The sequence below is a fragment of the Solanum pennellii genome, chromosome 1 (assembly GCF_001406875.1).
Source record: "Solanum pennellii chromosome 1, SPENNV200".
Classification (NCBI taxonomy): domain Eukaryota; kingdom Viridiplantae; phylum Streptophyta; class Magnoliopsida; order Solanales; family Solanaceae; genus Solanum; species Solanum pennellii.
This window is the reverse complement of record NC_028637.1, coordinates 2,337,152-2,357,459: the sequence shown is the minus strand read 5'-3', so window position 1 is coordinate 2,357,459 and position 20,308 is coordinate 2,337,152. Positions and strand designations below refer to the sequence as shown.

At 27.0% G+C, this 20,308-nt stretch overlaps 2 protein-coding genes across 4 annotated transcripts in view; both read left to right on the top strand.

The window, feature by feature from the left end:
• LOC107008760 (tobamovirus multiplication protein 3) overlaps window positions 1-2,732 on the top strand; it is a 7,658-nt gene extending 4,926 nt beyond the window's left edge. Inside the window, exons 8-11 of the mRNA XM_015207920.2 lie at window positions 810-873; window positions 954-1,007; window positions 1,344-1,421; window positions 2,185-2,732. Of these exons, the coding sequence (XP_015063406.1) occupies window positions 810-873; window positions 954-1,007; window positions 1,344-1,421; window positions 2,185-2,277 (289 nt within the window). The 3' untranslated portion in view covers window positions 2,278-2,732. The remainder of the gene's footprint in view (window positions 1-809; window positions 874-953; window positions 1,008-1,343; window positions 1,422-2,184) is intronic.
• A 7,865-nt stretch (window positions 2,733-10,597) lies between these two features.
• Window positions 10,598-16,751, top strand: LOC107029156 (transcription factor bHLH111). Of its 3 annotated transcripts, none has more exons than XM_027912575.1 (7): window positions 10,598-11,071; window positions 12,470-12,713; window positions 13,555-13,722; window positions 14,221-14,292; window positions 14,816-14,881; window positions 15,633-15,671; window positions 16,449-16,751. In XM_027912575.1, exons 1-7 carry the CDS (start codon window positions 10,698-10,700, stop codon window positions 16,602-16,604), a joined length of 1,119 nt encoding a protein of 372 aa, XP_027768376.1. In that variant the 5' UTR covers window positions 10,598-10,697; the 3' UTR covers window positions 16,605-16,751. The 3 variants fall into 3 exon arrangements, with proteins under 3 accessions (XP_027768376.1, XP_027768375.1, XP_015085989.1); XM_027912574.1 differs by having other exon boundaries at window positions 10,599-11,071; window positions 12,281-12,713; window positions 16,454-16,562; XM_015230503.2 differs by having other exon boundaries at window positions 10,600-11,071; window positions 12,281-12,713.
• Window positions 16,752-20,308: the final 3,557 nt, after the last annotated feature.

The following is a 20,308-nucleotide window of genomic DNA, read 5'->3' as shown; positions in this document are numbered from 1 at the left end:
GGGGGGGGGGGGGGGGGGGGGGGGGGGGGGGGGGGGGGAGGAAAGTGAAGAAGGAAAATGAAAGAAACATACCCTAATATGGTGAATTAGAGAAGAGAGGAGCAAAAGGTTGAAAATTGGAACCTTCGAGAAATGAATGGAGAGCTCTTTAGGAAGAGAGATGAGTGGAGGAGTTTCCCATTCTTGACCAACTATTTTGACAATGCAACCATTAACCTCTGTTTTGCCCTTGTCGCATTCGACACCTGCTATATCGATCATTTTTATCCTCCTAGCTAAAAGGTGGAAGATTCCCCATTGAAGTCTTCCCTCATTCTAAAGAGTACTCTAGAGTGAAGTTCCTAATACATAGGAAAAGAAATTGGCAGGTGCTAGATTGAATGAACGCAGCAACCACGGCAGTAATGGATGACAAACATATAAAAGAGTAAAATATCTTCAATTGCACTTACTTTTAGTGAAAGTTCATGTGACCTTATATTGCCCTGCCTAATGAAAGTTCAAAAGTCTTCTCAAGCATTATCTTAGTTTGTCGGCACGGTCGTACAAAGATGCATAGTGTTGTTGAACGTGCTGCTTAAAAATAAAATTAGTAATTTAAATATTAAGATACTGCAAAAAAAGTTCTTACAGTACTGCGTATAGCACATGTTTGTTTAGTTTGTGGATTGACCTTTGCTATATCACACTTGAGTACATTGTTTACTCTTATGTTTGAATAATTGGGTCCCTGCAACTTGTATGTCATTCATATTCATCCTTCAATATCACCTTACTGTTTGGCTTGATATTCTTTCACTTTCTTCCAGGCTTTTCCTTATGTTACAGCGGTTTCCAGTAGAATCAAGAGGGAGACGCAAGAAGCTACAGGAGGTATGTTATTAGTACTTCACTTTCTTGGTATTTCATTCTTATTTGGTCTTTTGACTTCTCCAGCATTTTGGCTTCTGTAGGTTGGTTATGTCACGACAATATGTTTTTCATGCTTCCTCATTAGATGCGTTATGGTAAGTCCATATTCCTTAGAACTAAACATTTTTTAGCTGATCATAACTAACCCATGTTTGTAGTGTGTGAATGATATCTATATTTTGCTTTAGATGGTTTCTTTTTTGTCTAAAACCTTTCTTGATACAATAAGTTACTCTTAGCTGAGATGCGTGCAAGCTGGGCCGGACACCCTTTTTTCCAAAAAAAAAAAAGAAGTCTTAGCTGATGCATTGATTTTCTTTCTATAGGACATCTTTCTCAAATTTTTTCCTTTCTATCTATAGGGCATAAAGCCTATTTGGTTATTCTATATGGCTTAATGGTTAGTCACTCTATTATTATCTTTGCTACAGATGTGCTTCAATGCATTTGATAAAGCTGCAGATCTTGATGTTTTGTATCATCCTATTTTGAATTTGATATATTACCTGGTGAGTTCCATATCACTGAACTTCTATTAGTACTTCTTTAGGTAAAATATTGGTTGCTGCGCCATAATCAAAAGAAGTATTGGCAGTCAGTATATTTTATATAATTATTGCCAAATCACGACTAAATTGGATAATTCACATGATATTTCAGCTTGTGGCATCTTACAATCAGTTTTATGCGCCAAAATTCTGTTTGGCTCCTTTTCTATGTAGTCTTTTGAGTTGGGATGGGGGGTTTCTTACTTGTGCCATGAGCTCAGGTTTCTTTCTCTTCGTTTGACATTTTGTTTAAACTGAAAATTGGATTCAAAATCATAAGATTATGGTGAAATATTTGAGACACAAGGAGTGGGAATCATGTTCTGAAATTATAGCATGGTTATTATTTCGGCACAATACATAAACAGACACTTAAACTTGGCCTCAACGGGCAAGTAAGCATTCCAACTTTGAGAGTACTCATCTAGACACCTCAACTAATCACTCCAACTCGTCCCCACTCTATGTCTTGTGGACACCCTGATGTGGGTCATAAATTTTGGAGGTGTCTAGATGATCATTTTGGAAGTTTGGATGTTCAACTGACACAATGAAGACTAATTGAGGTGTCGTGTGTGCATACTCAAAGTTGGAGAGGTTACTTGCCTGCTGAGGCCAAGTTTGGTGTTTTTCACTTTGCGCTTGGGGGGTGGAAAGTGGAGAAAATGGAGTAATATTTTTCTGTATGTTTTGAGACTAAGCAAACTTTTTAAACTCTTCGCAGTTAGTGGAGATACTGCCTTCTTCTCTTGTCCTTTTTATTTTAAGGAAGTTGCCTCCAAAGCGAGGGATCACACAATACCACCCTATTCACTAATACGTTAAGAGGGTAGATAATGATGAAAATCAAACTCCGGGATCAGGTATTGAGTAAGATGGCTTTTACCTGGATGTGATTTGCAAGCAAGAAATACGGGAGGAGTGATAATGTAAATTGAAGTATGGTTCGTCTATACTGAAATATCCGTCTGTCCTCACACTAGGCAGATTGTAGCTCTGTTTTGTACCACTAGTTATAGAAGGAATTGTGAAGTATCTTACGACCTTTAGTGTATTATTTCGCCTTTGTATGTGTCAGATTTCAATTGAATTCATTATTTCTCCTGAAACTTCACGTTGTTCTCAGTTCGTGTTCTGTAATCATTTGGGTCGGTTATGAGTTAGTTAGCAAGATCAATATTTGTTTTTGTATCCTGTATGATTCATAGTAGACAATGTTTTACTGATTCATCGAACGAGTAAAGATTTCATGGTACATACCTGGTACAGAAATGTTGTGGTTCGATCTCGTTTATTTACAGTCGTGCTTGCTGAGTTCTCGATTATCGATTGAAAATATAGCTTGGTTGAATGGATGGATGTATGTCCTTTTTGTTCTTTTAGCAATTCTGCATTTCCAATATTTGTTTGCAAGGCATTTCTGACTGTTAGTTATTAGTAGAAAGGTTGTTGATAATTTGATCATTTCTGGGTAATGATTTTGCCTTTAATTTTTGTGACTGTCTTTAAGATTGCACTTGATTAGGGATTTGAGACCCCCAACAACTTCAACATATTCCGTGTAATTTTACGAGTACGGTATTATCTGTCTGAACAATGTAGAGTGTACATAAATATTATCTTTTATTTGAACTTTGCGTTTGTTTACGAGTACAAAATTTAACTCAAATTTCAAATTTTTGTAAGATTTCAAATTTCATGTTGTTATTTCAATATTTTTCAAATTAGAGAACTTAGACTCATAAGTTTATGTTTTATAAAAAAATAAAAATATAAATTATGCTCTGACATGAAGATATTGTTGGTATCATGTGGAAGAATATCTAATTACTAATACTATTGTTGATTTGTTGGATTATGAATTATTATAAAATTATGTGTATTTGAAAATTTAAAATAACATGTAATCGCAATATTGATTTATAAACGGATCATGAAGATATGTTAATAATTATATGTCTTAGAGGTTAGAATATTTCGATACCTTGTTTATAAATCACGATTTATCTATTTGGTAAGATTATATGGAAATTGAGAAAGTTTGATAATTTTCACAATTATGAAGCTTTATGTTTATAAGAAGAAATACAAACTTAATATTTTTTTTTATAACCATACAAATATTACATTTTATATTTAATATCAATAATTCAGAAGTTTTATAATCAAATACACACTATGACATATTCAAAATTATAAATTTTATTTTTTTTGTGTATTAAATTTGTGTTGACACAAATTATATAATATGAACAATAATGGAGAAAGGATAACTTATGAACTTTGTTTCCTTCGATTCTGAATATTTATATTAGAACACGATTAATTTGAACATAGGTTATGAGTTGGTGTGGTGTAAGTGAAGATGCATGCATCTTTATTCTTTACATGTTTAATCTAATTTTCTAATTTGAATATAATAAGATAAAAGGATTTCTCACTTTTTTTTTCTTTTTTTAAAATTTGACATTTTTTTAAAAAAAAATAAAATTGTTTGGTAGGACATCTTTATTAGGAAACCCTTCATGAATTTTCCACTAAAAGAAAGTAAGGACCACAATTCAGAGTGGATTTACACAAGGAAAAAAGTTATATATATATATATAATAATAATAATAATAATTGTACTATATAACCAAAAAGATTGTTTTTATTTTAATTTTTTGTATATAAAAAATAATTTTGAAGATCAATTGAGAGAGACACTTAATGGAATAAAATTCATTCGATTAAAATTTTTATGAAAAAATTACCCAAAATAATTAATTTTTTTCTGTTATATATCACATGAATCTTTGTCTCAATATATATAATGCATTTTTCGTTTTGATCTACTTCAAAAGAACATAACTTTTTATATTTTTTAAAAATAAAAATAACTAGAACCTTCTCATAATTCTATACCTTTACAAATGAGATGATTCACAAATATACAAAATTTAAAGACTTATTTTTGAGTTAATTCTTTTTTAAAAAATCTTTCTTAAATTATGTGCATGCAATAGTTAAATGTATAATATAAAATGAGACAAAAATCTAGTATAATTTTAGTCAAAAATCAAGTTTTTATTTTTTATTTTTTTTATCATAAATGTATAATATGCTTTTGGTAAAAAATTTCCTTGGATTTTTAAATATAATTTAAGATGTTGAATAATATAAGCACTCTTCATTCACTTTTACGATTTCATTATATAAAAAATAATTACATTGTATATAATATAAGTAAAAGTGAAGAAAGAGTATAATTATTACGAATTTAGTAATTATATACATGGACGAAACCACCTTATGCATAGGGTTTGTCTGGTATACATTCTTCGTTAGAAAATTATATGACATATTAAAGTTATATACTTACCTATTACAAATGAATTTAATTTTACATATTTTTGATACAATTTAAAAAATTTAAATATATTTTTGATCTATTCATCAAATTTCTGACTTCGCCGCCATCAAATCCTTTCAATTACCGGCCACCCACTCAAAAGACAAAATATTCAAAAGGTCAACATCTATATTAATTACTAATACTATATTTTTGTGGCCACTCAAAAGACTACTTATAAAAACTAAAATAGGGTCAACATCTATATTAATTTAATATAATTATGTGGTTATTGCTGGTTTATATGTTAACAAGAAAAAATTCCTAACTTTAGTACACAACTTTCCACATAGTATACAAAGAGAAAATGATCTCTTATAATCACTTATAAATTAAATCGAAAGAAAATAATTTTATTAACTTTTTTATATAAAAAATTTAACAATAATATACCAATCTAGTCTTGCTAGGGTTTGAACAAGATGATGCATATGCAGTCTTACTCTTATCTTATGATAATACGAAGCTTATTTCATGCATCTTACTTCTATCTTATGATAATACGGAGATTATTTCATATAAATTTACCAAGACCATGTATTAATTGTTAATTAGGTGTTTTTTACCATTGGATATGCTTAATCTCATAGTATATCCATTTTTCATAAAAGTATAAAGTTTGTGCACATTCTTTTGACACATGTCTACAAAGGTTGTACTAATAACTAAGTTGATTATAATTTTCTTGCAACTAAAGAGGCATATGTTATATGATTGGACAACAATTCCACTAAGCTAATGGAGAGATAAATTTGTCTTATTGCTTTTTTGTTTTAGGTTTTGATTTGTTTGTACCATATATATATTCACCTATTTTGATATGATTATATTAATATTGCATCTATGGTGTTCTGCTCGTGAGGAGAAGAATGCTGAAAAGTGGAGTCCTTTTATTGGTGAGAGTTCAGTATTTGAAAATTTAGAGAAGAAGTCAGAATTTAAAATCTATGAGTTCGTGATTTTTATCTCGTTAAAGTTATTGAACTAGAAATTAATAAGCTCAAAAGATTTCAAAAAATATGAATATAAGACTGCAACTAATGCTTTTGAGTTTAGACGAACTTATAGTCGAAATATTACTCTGCTACTATTCATGAAAATTCTGAATAAAATTCGTACTTTTTCTAAGTCTCCCATTTTAACATGACGCATCTTGAACAAAGAGACGATCGATGAGCAATTGATTTAAATACTAAAACAAATACGTTAAAAAGAGATGACTATAAGACTAATGCAAAAAATATATCAAAATAGTGAATTTAATAATCTCCTCCCTTGAGGAAGGCCATGTTATGGCAATCCTACAAGGTAAAATTATTCTAAAAATTAGCATTTACAAAAATAAGTAATTATTTGCTTATGAATATATATAATCGAATCGTAATACATATATCGATCAACAGAAATAAAAAAAACATAATATAAGCAATCGTAAAACACTTTTTGGAGAAGGAGGGTTTCGTGGATAGGGTATAAATTTTGTTTATTTCACTTCTTCTATCGATTTTCTATTGGATATATTTAAATTAAGTCATAAAGAAAATAAAGCATGTCATGTATTTTATTGCATTCCACAAATTTTTCTCCTTCTTTTTGTCTTTTGGAGAAAGACGAGCATAACCTACTAATTTAGTCGTTTTAAAATATTTATCGTATTTTAAAAAATATTTAATTATTTTATTTTTATTTATATCTTAAAAATAATCTCTTCATTTAATATTAAATATCATATATTGAGGTAAGATGGCGAAACCTAATGGAAAGAAATGTGTAAGAAAAAACAGATATGCGATCGAAGCCGAATATGATTAACTAGTAACTAGACAAGATACAAACTTTAGAGCGTCAAGTCGTACACAAATCAAAGTGATACAGAGTTAGAAGACATTGCCAGTATATCAGTTCATCTTGATCAAAGGTCAAGATCTCCATAAATTTGATTATTTTGCCTCTCTTTACTTCTGAGGTAATTTCAAGTTTAAGTTGATTCTCAAGGTTAATTATCCACTAATAAATAAGTTTTCTTGACGAAATTTGGATATTTTTTTTGTATTTGTCAAATTAAATTGTGTTATTAAATCCGCTTATTACAAGTATTATATTATTAACTCAATTTATTATCAAATAATACTCGATCTCCTTCGATGATTTGGATTACAACTCAAAATTGTTATCTCACTACTAGAAATAGAGGTTTTTTTCATAATAAATTCATAACATAAAATATAATTTTTCAAATTTATTTTTCATCGAACAAGCTCATACGAAAACATATACATGCCATAAGACTACCCAACTCTCTTACCCTGTAGTAGAGTCACTTATACTTAACGATTGTCGACTTAACACCCTTTGTTAAAAATTTACACTCTGTAGCGAGGGAAAAATATCTTTTTTTAATATATATATATATTATATAATTTCACTCCTTGATTTCTGCGTAATTTTACTTTTTTATATTTTAATATCCCTTAATTAAAATTCTGACTCTGCCATCAATCTTTTCCAAACTTCTCGAAAGGTCAATGGACTATTACATTAAATTACTTTTTTCAATTTAATTAATTAAGATTTACCTAATTATCACAATTTTTATTAATATTATATAATTCATACTTTTATAAAAATACTAAAAAAAGTATATATATATATATATATATATATATTATATCAAAGAAAAAAATTGTCCATTACTGTAGAAATAAAATATTGATTAGACAGATGGCTTCCAAATCGAAACAAAGTAAAGTGGAAAAACTAAAGGCTGAAAGCAACATAAATATTTTTTTTAAAAAAAATTAATATATATAGCACAAAAGTAATATGAAGTGCATTTTATTATTTTAATTTTTGATTAATCAACTATTTAATTATTTAGGGTTTTTTTTTTTTGGATTTATATACACCACAAAAAAATTCTAAAACTATTCCACCAATAATAAGTCAAAATTGGATGTCTTACTATGTTTTTAATTTCAAGAATTCAGCATTTACAATATTGTTACTACAACGTGGAGTTCGGAGATTAAAGGGTGAAAATGTTAATAAAAATGTCAAAAAGGATATGAAATTTCTTTTTAGCCAAAATGATAAAATCGCTACTTCGTGTAGCGATTTTATTCGCGGAAAGAGCAAAATCGCTGTTATAAGAGCGATTTGTTAAAATTGATTTTTTTTAAAAAAAATAATTTAAAACAAAATCGATCCCGAAGGAGCGATTTATCAAAATAAAAATATTTTTAAATAATTTTTTTCATATGTCGCTGCCTCAGCAGCTTAAATGATCTTTTTTAAAATTATTTTTTGCTTCTTTTTTTTTTTTTTTAAGTTGGTTAATATGAGCGTTAAACATTTAAAGGGTTTTTCTCTAGTAAAGGAGGATTGAGAAAAATGCAACCTAGTGAATCAATTATGTGCCCACGATAAAAGTTAACATTTGTGATTCGGAATTTTTAAAATCAAATGGTCGAAAATTTTCATGGACGTCCGTTAAGATCTTAGCTATGGACTCAGTTTGTCTCGTGGGAAAAATGAGCGCATTTTTAAGTTCAAACAAACTCCAAAACAGGTAAATACAGATTTTATCGATTTTCTTGTGTTATAATCCATGTGTTTTTTGTGATCCGAAATTTTCGTCATTCACAATTAGGACAAATTTTTATAATTAATGATAAATCTTGTGGCTGCAGTATCATAATTTAGATTCAAATATCTAAGTTGTTTTATTGCTAATATTAATTTAATCTACTAATCAATTTCACTCAATGGATTTGAGGAAATGAATCTCATTTGTGGACATAAGCTATAAAACAAAATGTAAATTGTCAACTTTTTTATAATGATATTCTAAACATTCTTTTATAAGTATTTTAATTATAAAATAATGATTTAGATACAATACTTTTTTATGTTGTCTTATATTTATAAGGAAAGGAGTTTCATATTTTTTTTTTTATTTTACAATTTAGAATTAATATATTCTTTGTTTGTTAGAAAAACATTGATGCATTCTTTATTAGAAAAGTGGCTTGTATTTATTTTTATTATAATAAAAATGACTTATATATATATATTTATTATTACATAAATGATTATGTTTTTTAAGATTTTAAATTATAAAAGGTGATTTAAGGTCAGAGAGATTAGAAGAAAAGAGGGTGAAAAGTAATTAAAAGGAATATGAGGACTAGGGTTAATTACAAGCCACAATCAAATTATAATCATTTGATACTTTGGATAAAATTTTAAATTAATTTATCTTGCATTTGATTAAAAGTTTTAATTAATTAATGATAAAATTATTTATTTCACTATTTATACTATTAATAGTAGGATAATGATTATTTTATATACATATAGTGGGATAATTGATCTCATTAAATATTCCTATGAATGAGATAATTTTTTGGTTCAATTAATCTCCCATACCAAATGAAAATAACTTGGTTGTGGTGGAAAGCTAATTAAATAATTTATTTTTATCTTATTTTTAATGGTAAAATTTTTATTTTGTTCATTTTTATTTATCTATTTTAGTATTTTGTATTTTAATTTTATATTAATTTTAATACACTTAGGCCTTAACATTAATTATTTTTAGAACGTTCATTGAGACTGTACGCCAATTAAGTAGTAGGGAAAATAATTTTTATTCCGTATCCTTCAACACATCTCATCTTCGTTTCAATTTTTGTAGCCCCCATTCCCATCTCCTCATACATATAACATTTGTTGATGACATATAAGTGTTTTAGAATAATATTTTCTTGCTTATACATCGAACAAAAAAAAATTCACTTATTTGAGAATACACGCTTTCATTTACTGCGACTTTGGTAATGACTAACTTGGCCTCTTTCACAGTCCAATTATTCTTAGAACGTTTTCTATCATAGAATTCGAAAAGAAAGGAGCTACTTTTAGCCCTTTCAAGAAAGGAATATCCAGACAGCTTCTTTTACGAATAATTTCAACATACTCTTATATTTCTTGAGTCGTTGTGTGATCACTTAAGGTGGCAATTCATTTCCAAACTTCGAATCAAAAGTGTCTAAGTTAATACTTTTTACGCCCCAAAATAAGTATACACATTAGCAAAAACAGTCGTCTCAAAATAAGTGTCACCTTAAAATTCAAGACAAATTTTTCTAATGTACTTTCAACAACACACTTATATCCCATTTTCTTAATAATGCTTCATTTCAAGAAACGTTTGTAAGTATGATTATAATTTAATAAACAATACATTTATATTTCTTGATTCCTTAATGATTTTTGCTCAAATAACACTTAATTAAGATGATAAAATTACAATAAAAAATGATTTATCATGTATTCGGAGATCCGTCGATATATTAACTTTTTCTTTTAAAAAAACCTCTTCATGTCAGTGGCGTAGCCACATACTATCAAGGGTGTTCAATTGGACACCCTTCGTCGGAAAAAAATTAGTATATATACAAGTAAATTGATAAACGAAAAGATTAAATAACCTATTTTGAACATCCTTAATATAACAAATTGTTATTTCTAAACACCCTTTCAGAAATTTCTGGCTCCACCGCTCTTCCAACCCCCCATTCCTTTTTCCCCAACTATATATATTATAATAATTGCCCACAAACTCTTAGTGCTAAAAAGCTATAATCATTTAATATTGTCCACCCCAAAATTGTTCTAATACCTACCAAAATACGTCACCAAAAAAAAAAAAAAAACCACAAAAACACCTCTTTAAATTCCATTCATTCCCCCATTGGCCTAAAGAAAGAAAAAAAAAAGTTTTAAAAAACATTGTCCACAAATTGTTAGAAATTAAGAAAAATTCAAAGCATATAGTATAAACCATGTCTAGTGAAAAATCTATTCTTGAATACTCCAATTTAGCCAACAACAATAATCCAAATTGCTATTTGATGTCACAAAATTGGTGGTCACAAGTAGACAATAATACAATTTTTCATCCAATTTCTACTAATTCATCTTTGTCTTCATGTAATACAAATAGAAGTTCATCATGTGAAGAAGATGTTATATCTATTTCTAATAATAATAATAATAATGGAAATAGTGTAACAAATAATAATAATAATAATAATCTTCATCAATATCAATTTCTACTTGGTGTTGATGAGATTAATAATAGTTCTTTGATTAGTGGAGAAAATATTGCTGCTAATTCTCATGATCACAATCAACATATTTGGAGCCAACTTCTCTTGTGAGTTTTCATTATCTCTATATCTATCTCTTGTACGATAATTAATTGTAACTGTTCATAATAAGTAATAAATTAAAGTCGATTATGTACCTGAAACAATTTTATTTCATATTATTCTATTATATTTATACTTGAGTCGTCTTTTTTTATGATAATTACATGTTATTATAAAGTCGATTATGTACTTGAAACTACTCTATGTCATATTGTATTTTGTTAGACAAATCATTATGATTATGTTATAATTACTTGATTCACCTTGTTTTATGTCTTAATTTAACTTTGGCACAATATTTAATTACATTAAGTGAACTTATAATATCATGTGCTTTTTTATTAATGATTTGTATATATAACACATATGTTCTTAAATCATATCATTTCTATAAGGAATTACAGTATTATTAAGGCAGAAAAAAAAAGAATGTTGGAATTAAAACTTATTAAATGTAGAAAGGTATATTCTTTTTGCATGCAAATTAAATTATTTAATTTTGTGCACACAATGGTTAGCGTAAAGAAAACTTGTACTCTATTGTATATTCAGTAGCGGAATCAGAAATTTTATTTAAAAAATTAAATTATGAAAAAGTAAACAAAAAAATCAAAAGAATTCGACATCTACTTATATATAACTCTAAATACACTTTGCACTAAAAAGGATCGAATGAACTCCTTACTCTTACTTGGCCCCGCCATTGACTATATTTATCTTGCCGGGGTATAGGGGAATGTTAATAATTAGTAGAAGAGAAATTTTAGTTTACCACTTATCTCAAACCTAATTTATTTTTTTTAGATATCTGATATATGAAAAGTAAGATCATCGTTGAAAGTGGAGCACTAATATATAATAAATATAATAAATGATTTTTTGAAAATTTTTCATCGATTGCCACTATATTCATGTTGATGTCTGATTAATTTGAATTTGTGCACAACTATTCGGAAAAGGCTCCCTATAGCTACCAAAAAAAATTCCATACTCAAAACTCAAATTCGTAACCTCTCTTCTCTATTTGTTTTCTCAATGGAAACTAGTCATTTTTAAAACACTTCATACATAGTTAGGGAATAATATTTATGAAAAACCTAACAAGTATAGGTACATGTTGTATAATTTTGATGTATATATAATCACATATCATGTATAATTTTTTTATTTTTGTATATTATCTACTCATTTGAATCAATTAATTAAATATGCAGAAGCAACTCTACTACTAGTGGAACAAGTGGGAGCATTAATACTAAAAATCTATTGGAAAACAATATGGAGATGAGTTTATTAGATAATGGATCAACAACAACCTTAATCACCTCTAAATCTTGTTTTAATCATAATCAATTAGCTAATAATCATGATGATGATGATGATTATACATTTCATCCTTATAGTAATCTTCTTGGAAGGCCACTAAATTATTATACAAATAATAATAATGATGATGATATGGACTCTATGTTTCCAATGAGAAGTGATCAAATTGCTCATCATCAAGAAGTGGATAATTCAAGAAACTTGGCTAGTATTTGTTTTGGTGATTATTTAAACAATAAGCCATTGGTGGACTTTAAACCAAGTCTCAAAACTTTGAATTTGGGACAACATAAGAAGAATGGACTCCAACAACCTTATATAGTAAGAACACTCTTTCTCTCTCTCTCTCTAGAATTATATTACTTTAATGAAAATGGTACTTTCGCTGTTTCAATTTACGTGACAGTTTTTATTTTTCGAGAGTTAGATAGTTTAAGTTTGACTGGCAATTTGTGCAATTTTTAAACTTTTAAATGAAATTTATATATTTATAAATACGTCAAAAGTATTATAAGTCACAATAATTGGCAATTCATAAAATGTGTGAAAAATTTACAGTCAAAAAATTGACTTATTTGAATCTCAAAATCTAAAAAAAATGTCACGTAAATTGAGACGGAAAATATTAATGACACATTATTTGGATAAAAGAAAAATGTTATACAAGTTTAGGGTAGAAGCACTAAAACAACACTAATTAGTGACAGGCAACATCTATTGCTGAATTATGAAATGCATCACTAATCTATTTAATCATGAATTATCACAAAATAAAGAAGTTATCTAAGAGCTATTTATCGATGAATTTCATAGGTATTTAATTATGTTTCTTATTATAATAAAGGATTTTGTGTTTAAAAAGTGTGATTTGGAAATTATGTTAAAATTAGATGTAATAACAGTCTCATACAGAAAGACGATAATGTAAATCTGCATATATACATAAGACCTAAGGTGAATTGTTGTACGGCTCTTCCACGGATCGCACTTCACACATAAATGGGCTAAAATTTAGTGCATCGTACTGTCTTTTTACTGAAGTTTTAAGTTAAAAACCAAAGTATCTATTAGTCATCAATATTTTCATAAAGTTATTATTTTCCTTTTTTACCCCTTTAAAGTTTCATTTACTCAAACTAATACTACTTGTTTTTGTTCAAAGAGCAAGTCTAGGGTTACACTATCAACATGCAACACATTGAAGAGAAGCAATGGAAGATCACAAGAATATAATAATCCAATTGATGGAAAAAAGAGGAAATTAGAAGATAATTTAGAGACTAATTCAAAAGGGCAAAAGAATGAAAATTCTGTAGTTACATCTGCAAAGGTATGAGTAAAATAAATGTCTTAGTTTTGATATTATTTCGATTTTAATACTATCTGTTATTTTCAACGTTTTAGTCATTATATTATTTGTTATTGTAATTTGTTTTTTCTCTTAGTTGATTCTATATTTAATTTTTATTACGTATGAATCAAGAGTCTATTGAAAACAGTCTCGATCTCTATCTTCGCGAGATAGAATAAGGTCACGTATCGTACCTTCTTGGATCCCACTTGATGAATTACAATGTGTATGTAATTGTAGATTTGATATTATTTAATTCCTATTAATTATTTTTCATATACATATATTGTAAAACCATGATAGTAATAACACAAGGTACCATTCATATTTTTATATACTTTTATCTCTGTTTTTATAAATAATAAATTATAACATTAACAATACGTAATATTGTTCTCTATTCTCTATTTGAATTTGTATAAAGTTCTATTTTTATTTATTATATAGTTTTTATAATAACTTATTGATGATTTATAGACACAAGTCCCAAAAGTGAAACTTGCAGACAAAGTTACAGCTCTCCAACAAATTGTCTCTCCATTTGGAAAGGTTAGTATTTTAAATTTCGTATTCAATTAAACAATCGCAGAGATTTAATCATATTATTAAATAGATTGAAAAATAATTATCGTATTGAATCAAACAATTGCAGAGATTTAATTGTATTATTAAATAAATTAAAAAATAATTGTTTTTTAAGTCAAGGGAGAAATTTATATTCTTTTTTTAAAAAAATGATTTAAACAATTCTCTTTCAAGTATATATTAATATATTATCATATGTAAAATGAAGAAAAAAAAAACAAGTGGCCTTATTCCACCCAATTTTAATACCTTTTTTTTTGTTGCTATTTTTATGTTCATTGTTACTAATAATAAAAAGTAAATGTACTAAATATATAAGATAAATTATATATATATATATATATATATATATATATTAATTGCATAAATTACGCGGATTTTAAAATTAATTTATATATTATTATGATTAATATTATCAGTATTGTTATTATTTCAACTCGATTGTTAATTATTTCTAATCGAAAAAATTGTTTTTATTTGTGTATAGACTGATACGGCATCTGTCTTGTGGGAAACAATCAACTATGTTAGATTCTTACAAGAGCAAATACAGGTATGATTTAATTTAGATCACAAATTTAAATATTAAATATGTACGATATACATTAATTTTATTAATTGACACCGATTATCGAGAAAATTTTTCATATGTTTGTCTCATGAAAAGAGTAGTCTGATTATTGAAAAGAATTTTAATATGTTTGTTCGATGAAAAAGAAAGAATTAACTCTATCACGTGAAAGGATATGTTGAAAACATAATTCAGTCGAAAAATATATGTTTTATATTAGGGAAAAAATATAAATATATCCCAAAATTATCGTATATGGTATGCGGATATCCTCTGTCATATTTTTGGGACATTGATGCCCCTGCCGTCCAAAAACTAAATCGTATATGCCCTTCATTCTAACGGAAGACTAAATAGGGACACGTGTCACAATCTCATCCATCGATCCGATGTCTAAATAGGGACACGTGGCACAATCTCATCCATCGATCCGATGTCGGGTTGGTGGATAAGATTATGACACGTGTATGTCCGTTAGTATAAAGAGCATATATGCTCTAGTTTTTGGACGACAGGGGCACCAATGTCTCAAAAGTATGACGAAGAGTATCTACATACCATTTGCGATAGTTCGAAGGTATACTTATCATTTTTTCCTTTATAATATATAATTAAATTTTTTTTTACGTAAGATGATCACACACGTCAAATATTTCATTTCTCTTATGCTTAATTCATATACTATATTATATGAGGTTTTCATTTTTTTTTTCTCTCTTTTTATCCTCTGCAGCTACTAAGCCATGCCTACATGAAGAGCAATACATGCAAGGTGAGCTATTTAACAATTTTAAATACAACTATTAAAAATGTAAACATCTTGTAAATTAATTATTATTTTGGTGAATCATAAGAAATTAATATGATAAGTATTTTATAAGTAAATTTTAATAATTTTCAAAAAAATAGCAAACTCTTTGCTTAATTACATAACATATAGCAATATTTTGATTTTTTAAACATATCGAAATACATTTTATCCGAGTCCATAATAGTAGTGAAATATATTATATTCATACGCCATAATAAGTATATTTTTATGCATATATAATATTTTTTCTATACTATACTATACCAAATAAATTTCTCAAAAATATGTTGATTTTTTGTTCTTAATTTTTTTAGATTCTTGTGTAGTGTAAATATCCATAATATTATAATATAATAAAATAGTGAGAAAATGTACAAGTATCCCCCAATCTATGCCTTAAAAATCAGAGACACACTTATACTATACTAAGGTCTTATTACTCCCTGAACTTATTTTATAAATAATTTCTTATCTCTTTTCGGCCTACGTGACACTATCTTGTGGGCCCAGCGCGTGTTAACATTTTTTTTCAAGTTGGTGTCACGCAGGTCGAAAGGGGGTAGACAATTATTTATAAAATAAGTTCAGAGGATAATAGGACCATAATATAATATAAGTGTGTCGCTGTGATTTCGGACATAATTTGAGAGATACTTATGCATTTTTTTAAAAATAGTAAAAATATTTATTATGCAAAGTTAATTCTAACAAAGTTTTTTTTTTTTTTTTATAATTTAGGAAAGGTATTGGGGAGGATTTGATAGAAAAGAAATTGATTTGAGGAGCAAAGGACTTTGTTTAGTTCCCATTTCATGTACCCCTCAAATATATCATGAGACTAATAATGGATCTGATTATTTAATCCCATCATATAGAGGGTGTTTGTATAGATAATTAAGTATTTAAGTTAATATTATATCGTCAGTGTAACGAATTTTTATATACTATGATCAGAGTTATATAAATGATATTTATAGCTAGGTAAGCTTCTTTAAAATGTAAGTTAATTATGTTATCTTGAAAATGAATCAGATTAATTAATTATTTGTTATGGTTATGAAAAGTAAAGTTGGTGATGTGATTTTTTTTATAATAACGATGTATATAACTTAAATTTAATGTGATACGAAAAAGGAGTATGTATAAGTTTTATGAGAAAATAGAGATTACTTAGCAAAAACGAATTCAAAATTAAAAACTTATGAATTTCAACATTAATTTCAAGTTTCATTATATGATAAAATTAGGTTTTACCGGACTCTCGATAATTATATATATCTGTTATTCACCGCTTGTGCAGATTTTTAGAATTTTATTTTTTGAGATGTATGTGTTATACATATTCCTAGATCATGGAATATGTTGGGTACAATCTAGTCAAATTTTTGTCTCGTTGTTATCGAGATAATTTAAGTACATTAGTGGCTTAAAATTAAAATCAAACTTAATTTTTTTTTTAAAGTAAAATTTTTATAATTAATTTTAGTCATTTTTTCTCAATTAATAATATAATCATTTCATTTAATCTTTTATTGAGACACAATACTCCAAATTTATAAAAAAAAAATTACAATAATTCTTTCTTCTTATATGAAAAGTTCACTTTTCTACTAATAATCTTCAATATATTGCGCTTTCAAGTCATTTAAAAAATTAATATATATAATTATTCATGAAACACAATATATAATTTAAAAAATCAGTCACACATCAAAAAATTAAAATAAAAATGTATACTCAAAAGTACATATGCAATCTTTCTTGGACAAAAGTAAATGACAATAGAGATATAAAAACAAATTTTACATTATTAAATTATTTAAAATATAATTATACGTAACTGTTTGTAACTAATAATAAATGAAATTATCTACGCACCCGAAAAAAAATTTATTAAAAAAATAATATTGAAGTCTTTTTTAGACAAAAGTAATTGACTAGCATACGTTACAATATATACAAAAAAATTAAACGTCAATGAGACCGTCCAATCGTTGACTTGAAAATAGGTCTTTTTTGGCAACATCCAGAAAAAGTCACTTAAAATATTAACGAGATATTTGGTTCGTGAATAAAGTTATTTCGAAATTATAAATTTAAAATTATAATTTTTGGATTAATTTATATTTACCTGAGAGGTAGGATAAAATAATGGAAAAATTATATGAAATATACAGCTCACTACAACAAAAATGACCATTAGCAGCATTTAATTCTTAATTATCGCTAAATATGTATTTTTAGCGGCAATTGTCACTCTTTGTATATGTCCCTAAAGCTTTTAGCGACATTGGTTCTAATGACATTTAACTAATGCCGGTAAAGAATTTAACATTCTTTATTAGTGACAATATTTAATTCCGCTAAAAGTTGTTTTTGTTGTAGTGGCTTAAGATGTCGTAATCTCAAAAATATCCTATTATTTTAAAAAATTACAAAAAATTTCTCTCGTATACATCCATCCCCTCTCGGGTATATCTCTATCTTCTGTCGGATACATACTTATCTGCTTTTTGATACATCTCTCATTTGCAGCGTATCGGACAACCAAAAAATGTATCCGACAGCAATGAAAAATTAGCGATTTTTATAATTGGGTAAACTTTTGAGATATGATGTAATTAGCCTCCAAACGTATAAGATTTTTGTACTTTATACTAAAATAATATCAAGTTGAATGAGATAAAAATGAATATTTATAATTAAGGCTGACAATAAATGTATATGTTCGACCAAATAGAGTATAATCTTAATCACAAACTTAATCATAGAATATCTCATCTTACGAACGATTCATAAAGGACGGACGGATTACGGATAGACAAACAAAGGGAATGGCATAGCAAAGCTATTTTGACGAAATATTTTTTTCCATAATATTCTCACGTATATACGATGATATGATATAAATTTAAATAAAGAAATACGAAAATTAATATAATCGATCCCAACTTATTTAGAAAATGGGCATAATTATCATTATACACCAATTTTGAATTACCAGATGAATAATTTTATTATACATAAACCCAAACATATCCCAATATCGTCCATATCATGTGTATATTTGTAATACAAAGTTACAATTTTTAAGTAATCACACTATCAATTAGTTATAAATTTTGTCATTAATTCATTGCTAAATTGCTTATAGTTTATCAAAAAAAAATTATAATTTATTAATATTAAGAACAAATTTTATTATTTAATTATAAAATTTATCTATCGTTAATTCTGATTTAACCCTATTGGGCTTCCTCCTATGATGACATATATGTCCTCTATTAAGTGGATTGTCATCAAAATGACTAGAAAGAGAAACTTGTTATTTTTTTCTTTTGATATATTTAATTGTTCGATAAAAAATAATTACATCACTATACAATATATATAATAATAAAAATATACTAATTATACATAGTATATATCAAAACAAATATATTTCTTAGTCAAATTAATTAACTATCAGGTGCATCATCATTTTGTAAGTGTAATCTTTTCTTTTCTTTTTCTTTTTTGATTTTAATAAAAAAATATTGTTGTTTTTTTTAATTTTGAAAAATTCATAGATAATCTATTCATGAATCTCTCTCTTTAACCATCTCAACATAAATATAGAATGAATATTATCTGCCAAGTTTTATTTATTCTTTTGGGTTTATATATATATATATATATATATATTTTGATTGTACGATGCAATTGTAGCTTTCGTACTATATATACTCTTATTGATATATTCTTATTATATTTCTTGTTTCACTATATCAAAATATTTAGCGTTGATTTGCTAGTCTCACTGTATTGCATCAAATTGTTAGAGAAGTGAGAAATCATATAATTATTTTACGAGTATTTTTTTTATTGGGTGAACCGAAAACTGAACCGTTAAAGACCAAAATATAGTAAACCAAAAATCGATAAAGAATATCTTAGTGATTTGTTATTGATTTAGCATATTTAAAAATCAATAAACAGAACTGATAATACATAAAACCGAACTGGAAAAAACCAATATACGCTCTTACTTATGTAAATTGAGCACCTTAACACACAATAATAAATTGTGTTTTCTTTTATGTACTCTTGAACATTTTTCATTTGACTTGAAAATGTATTCACCTTCTTGTTATTACATATATAAGACAAATTGTAGGTCACTTTAATAAAGTTGGATAAACAAGATATTAATTCCAAAAATTGCATTTCAGAATCTTGAGTGGTCCTTCACCACTAATTACTTGTTTAGGCAAATTAATCTTTTAGCTCTTTCATCTATATTTTTACTAATTATTTTGCATAATAGAAATTGCTTTGGCAAAATAGTATTAATTAGGTTTAATGGATTATCACTTTGTATAACTTATCTCTAAATCTGGTGGATTAATCTTGTTAACGTTGTCTCACAGAATCTAAGAGACAATCCTCCACTTCACCCATCATCTAGTGCGATATGTGATATCATCGTTAATTGTCATGTCTCCTTGAAGATTTTTTTCTATTGGATATGACTAATGCATCGATCTCCACTTCCACGTTCGCGACATGCATCATGTCAATGAACTTACATTTCAATGTAATATGTATATATATATATA

Bases quoted from the DNA above. Each gene is read 5' to 3' on its own strand.
- LOC107029156 (XM_015230503.2), top strand. From the start codon at position 10,698: ATGTCTAGTGAAAAATCTATTCTTGAATACTCCAATTTAGCCAACAAC. The intron at 13,723-14,220 runs GTATGAGTAAAA...GATGATTTATAG, and splicing joins CTGTAGTTACATCTGCAAAG to ACACAAGTCCCAAAAGTGAA. The intron at 14,882-15,632 runs GTATGATTTAAT...TATCCTCTGCAG, and splicing joins TCTTACAAGAGCAAATACAG to CTACTAAGCCATGCCTACAT.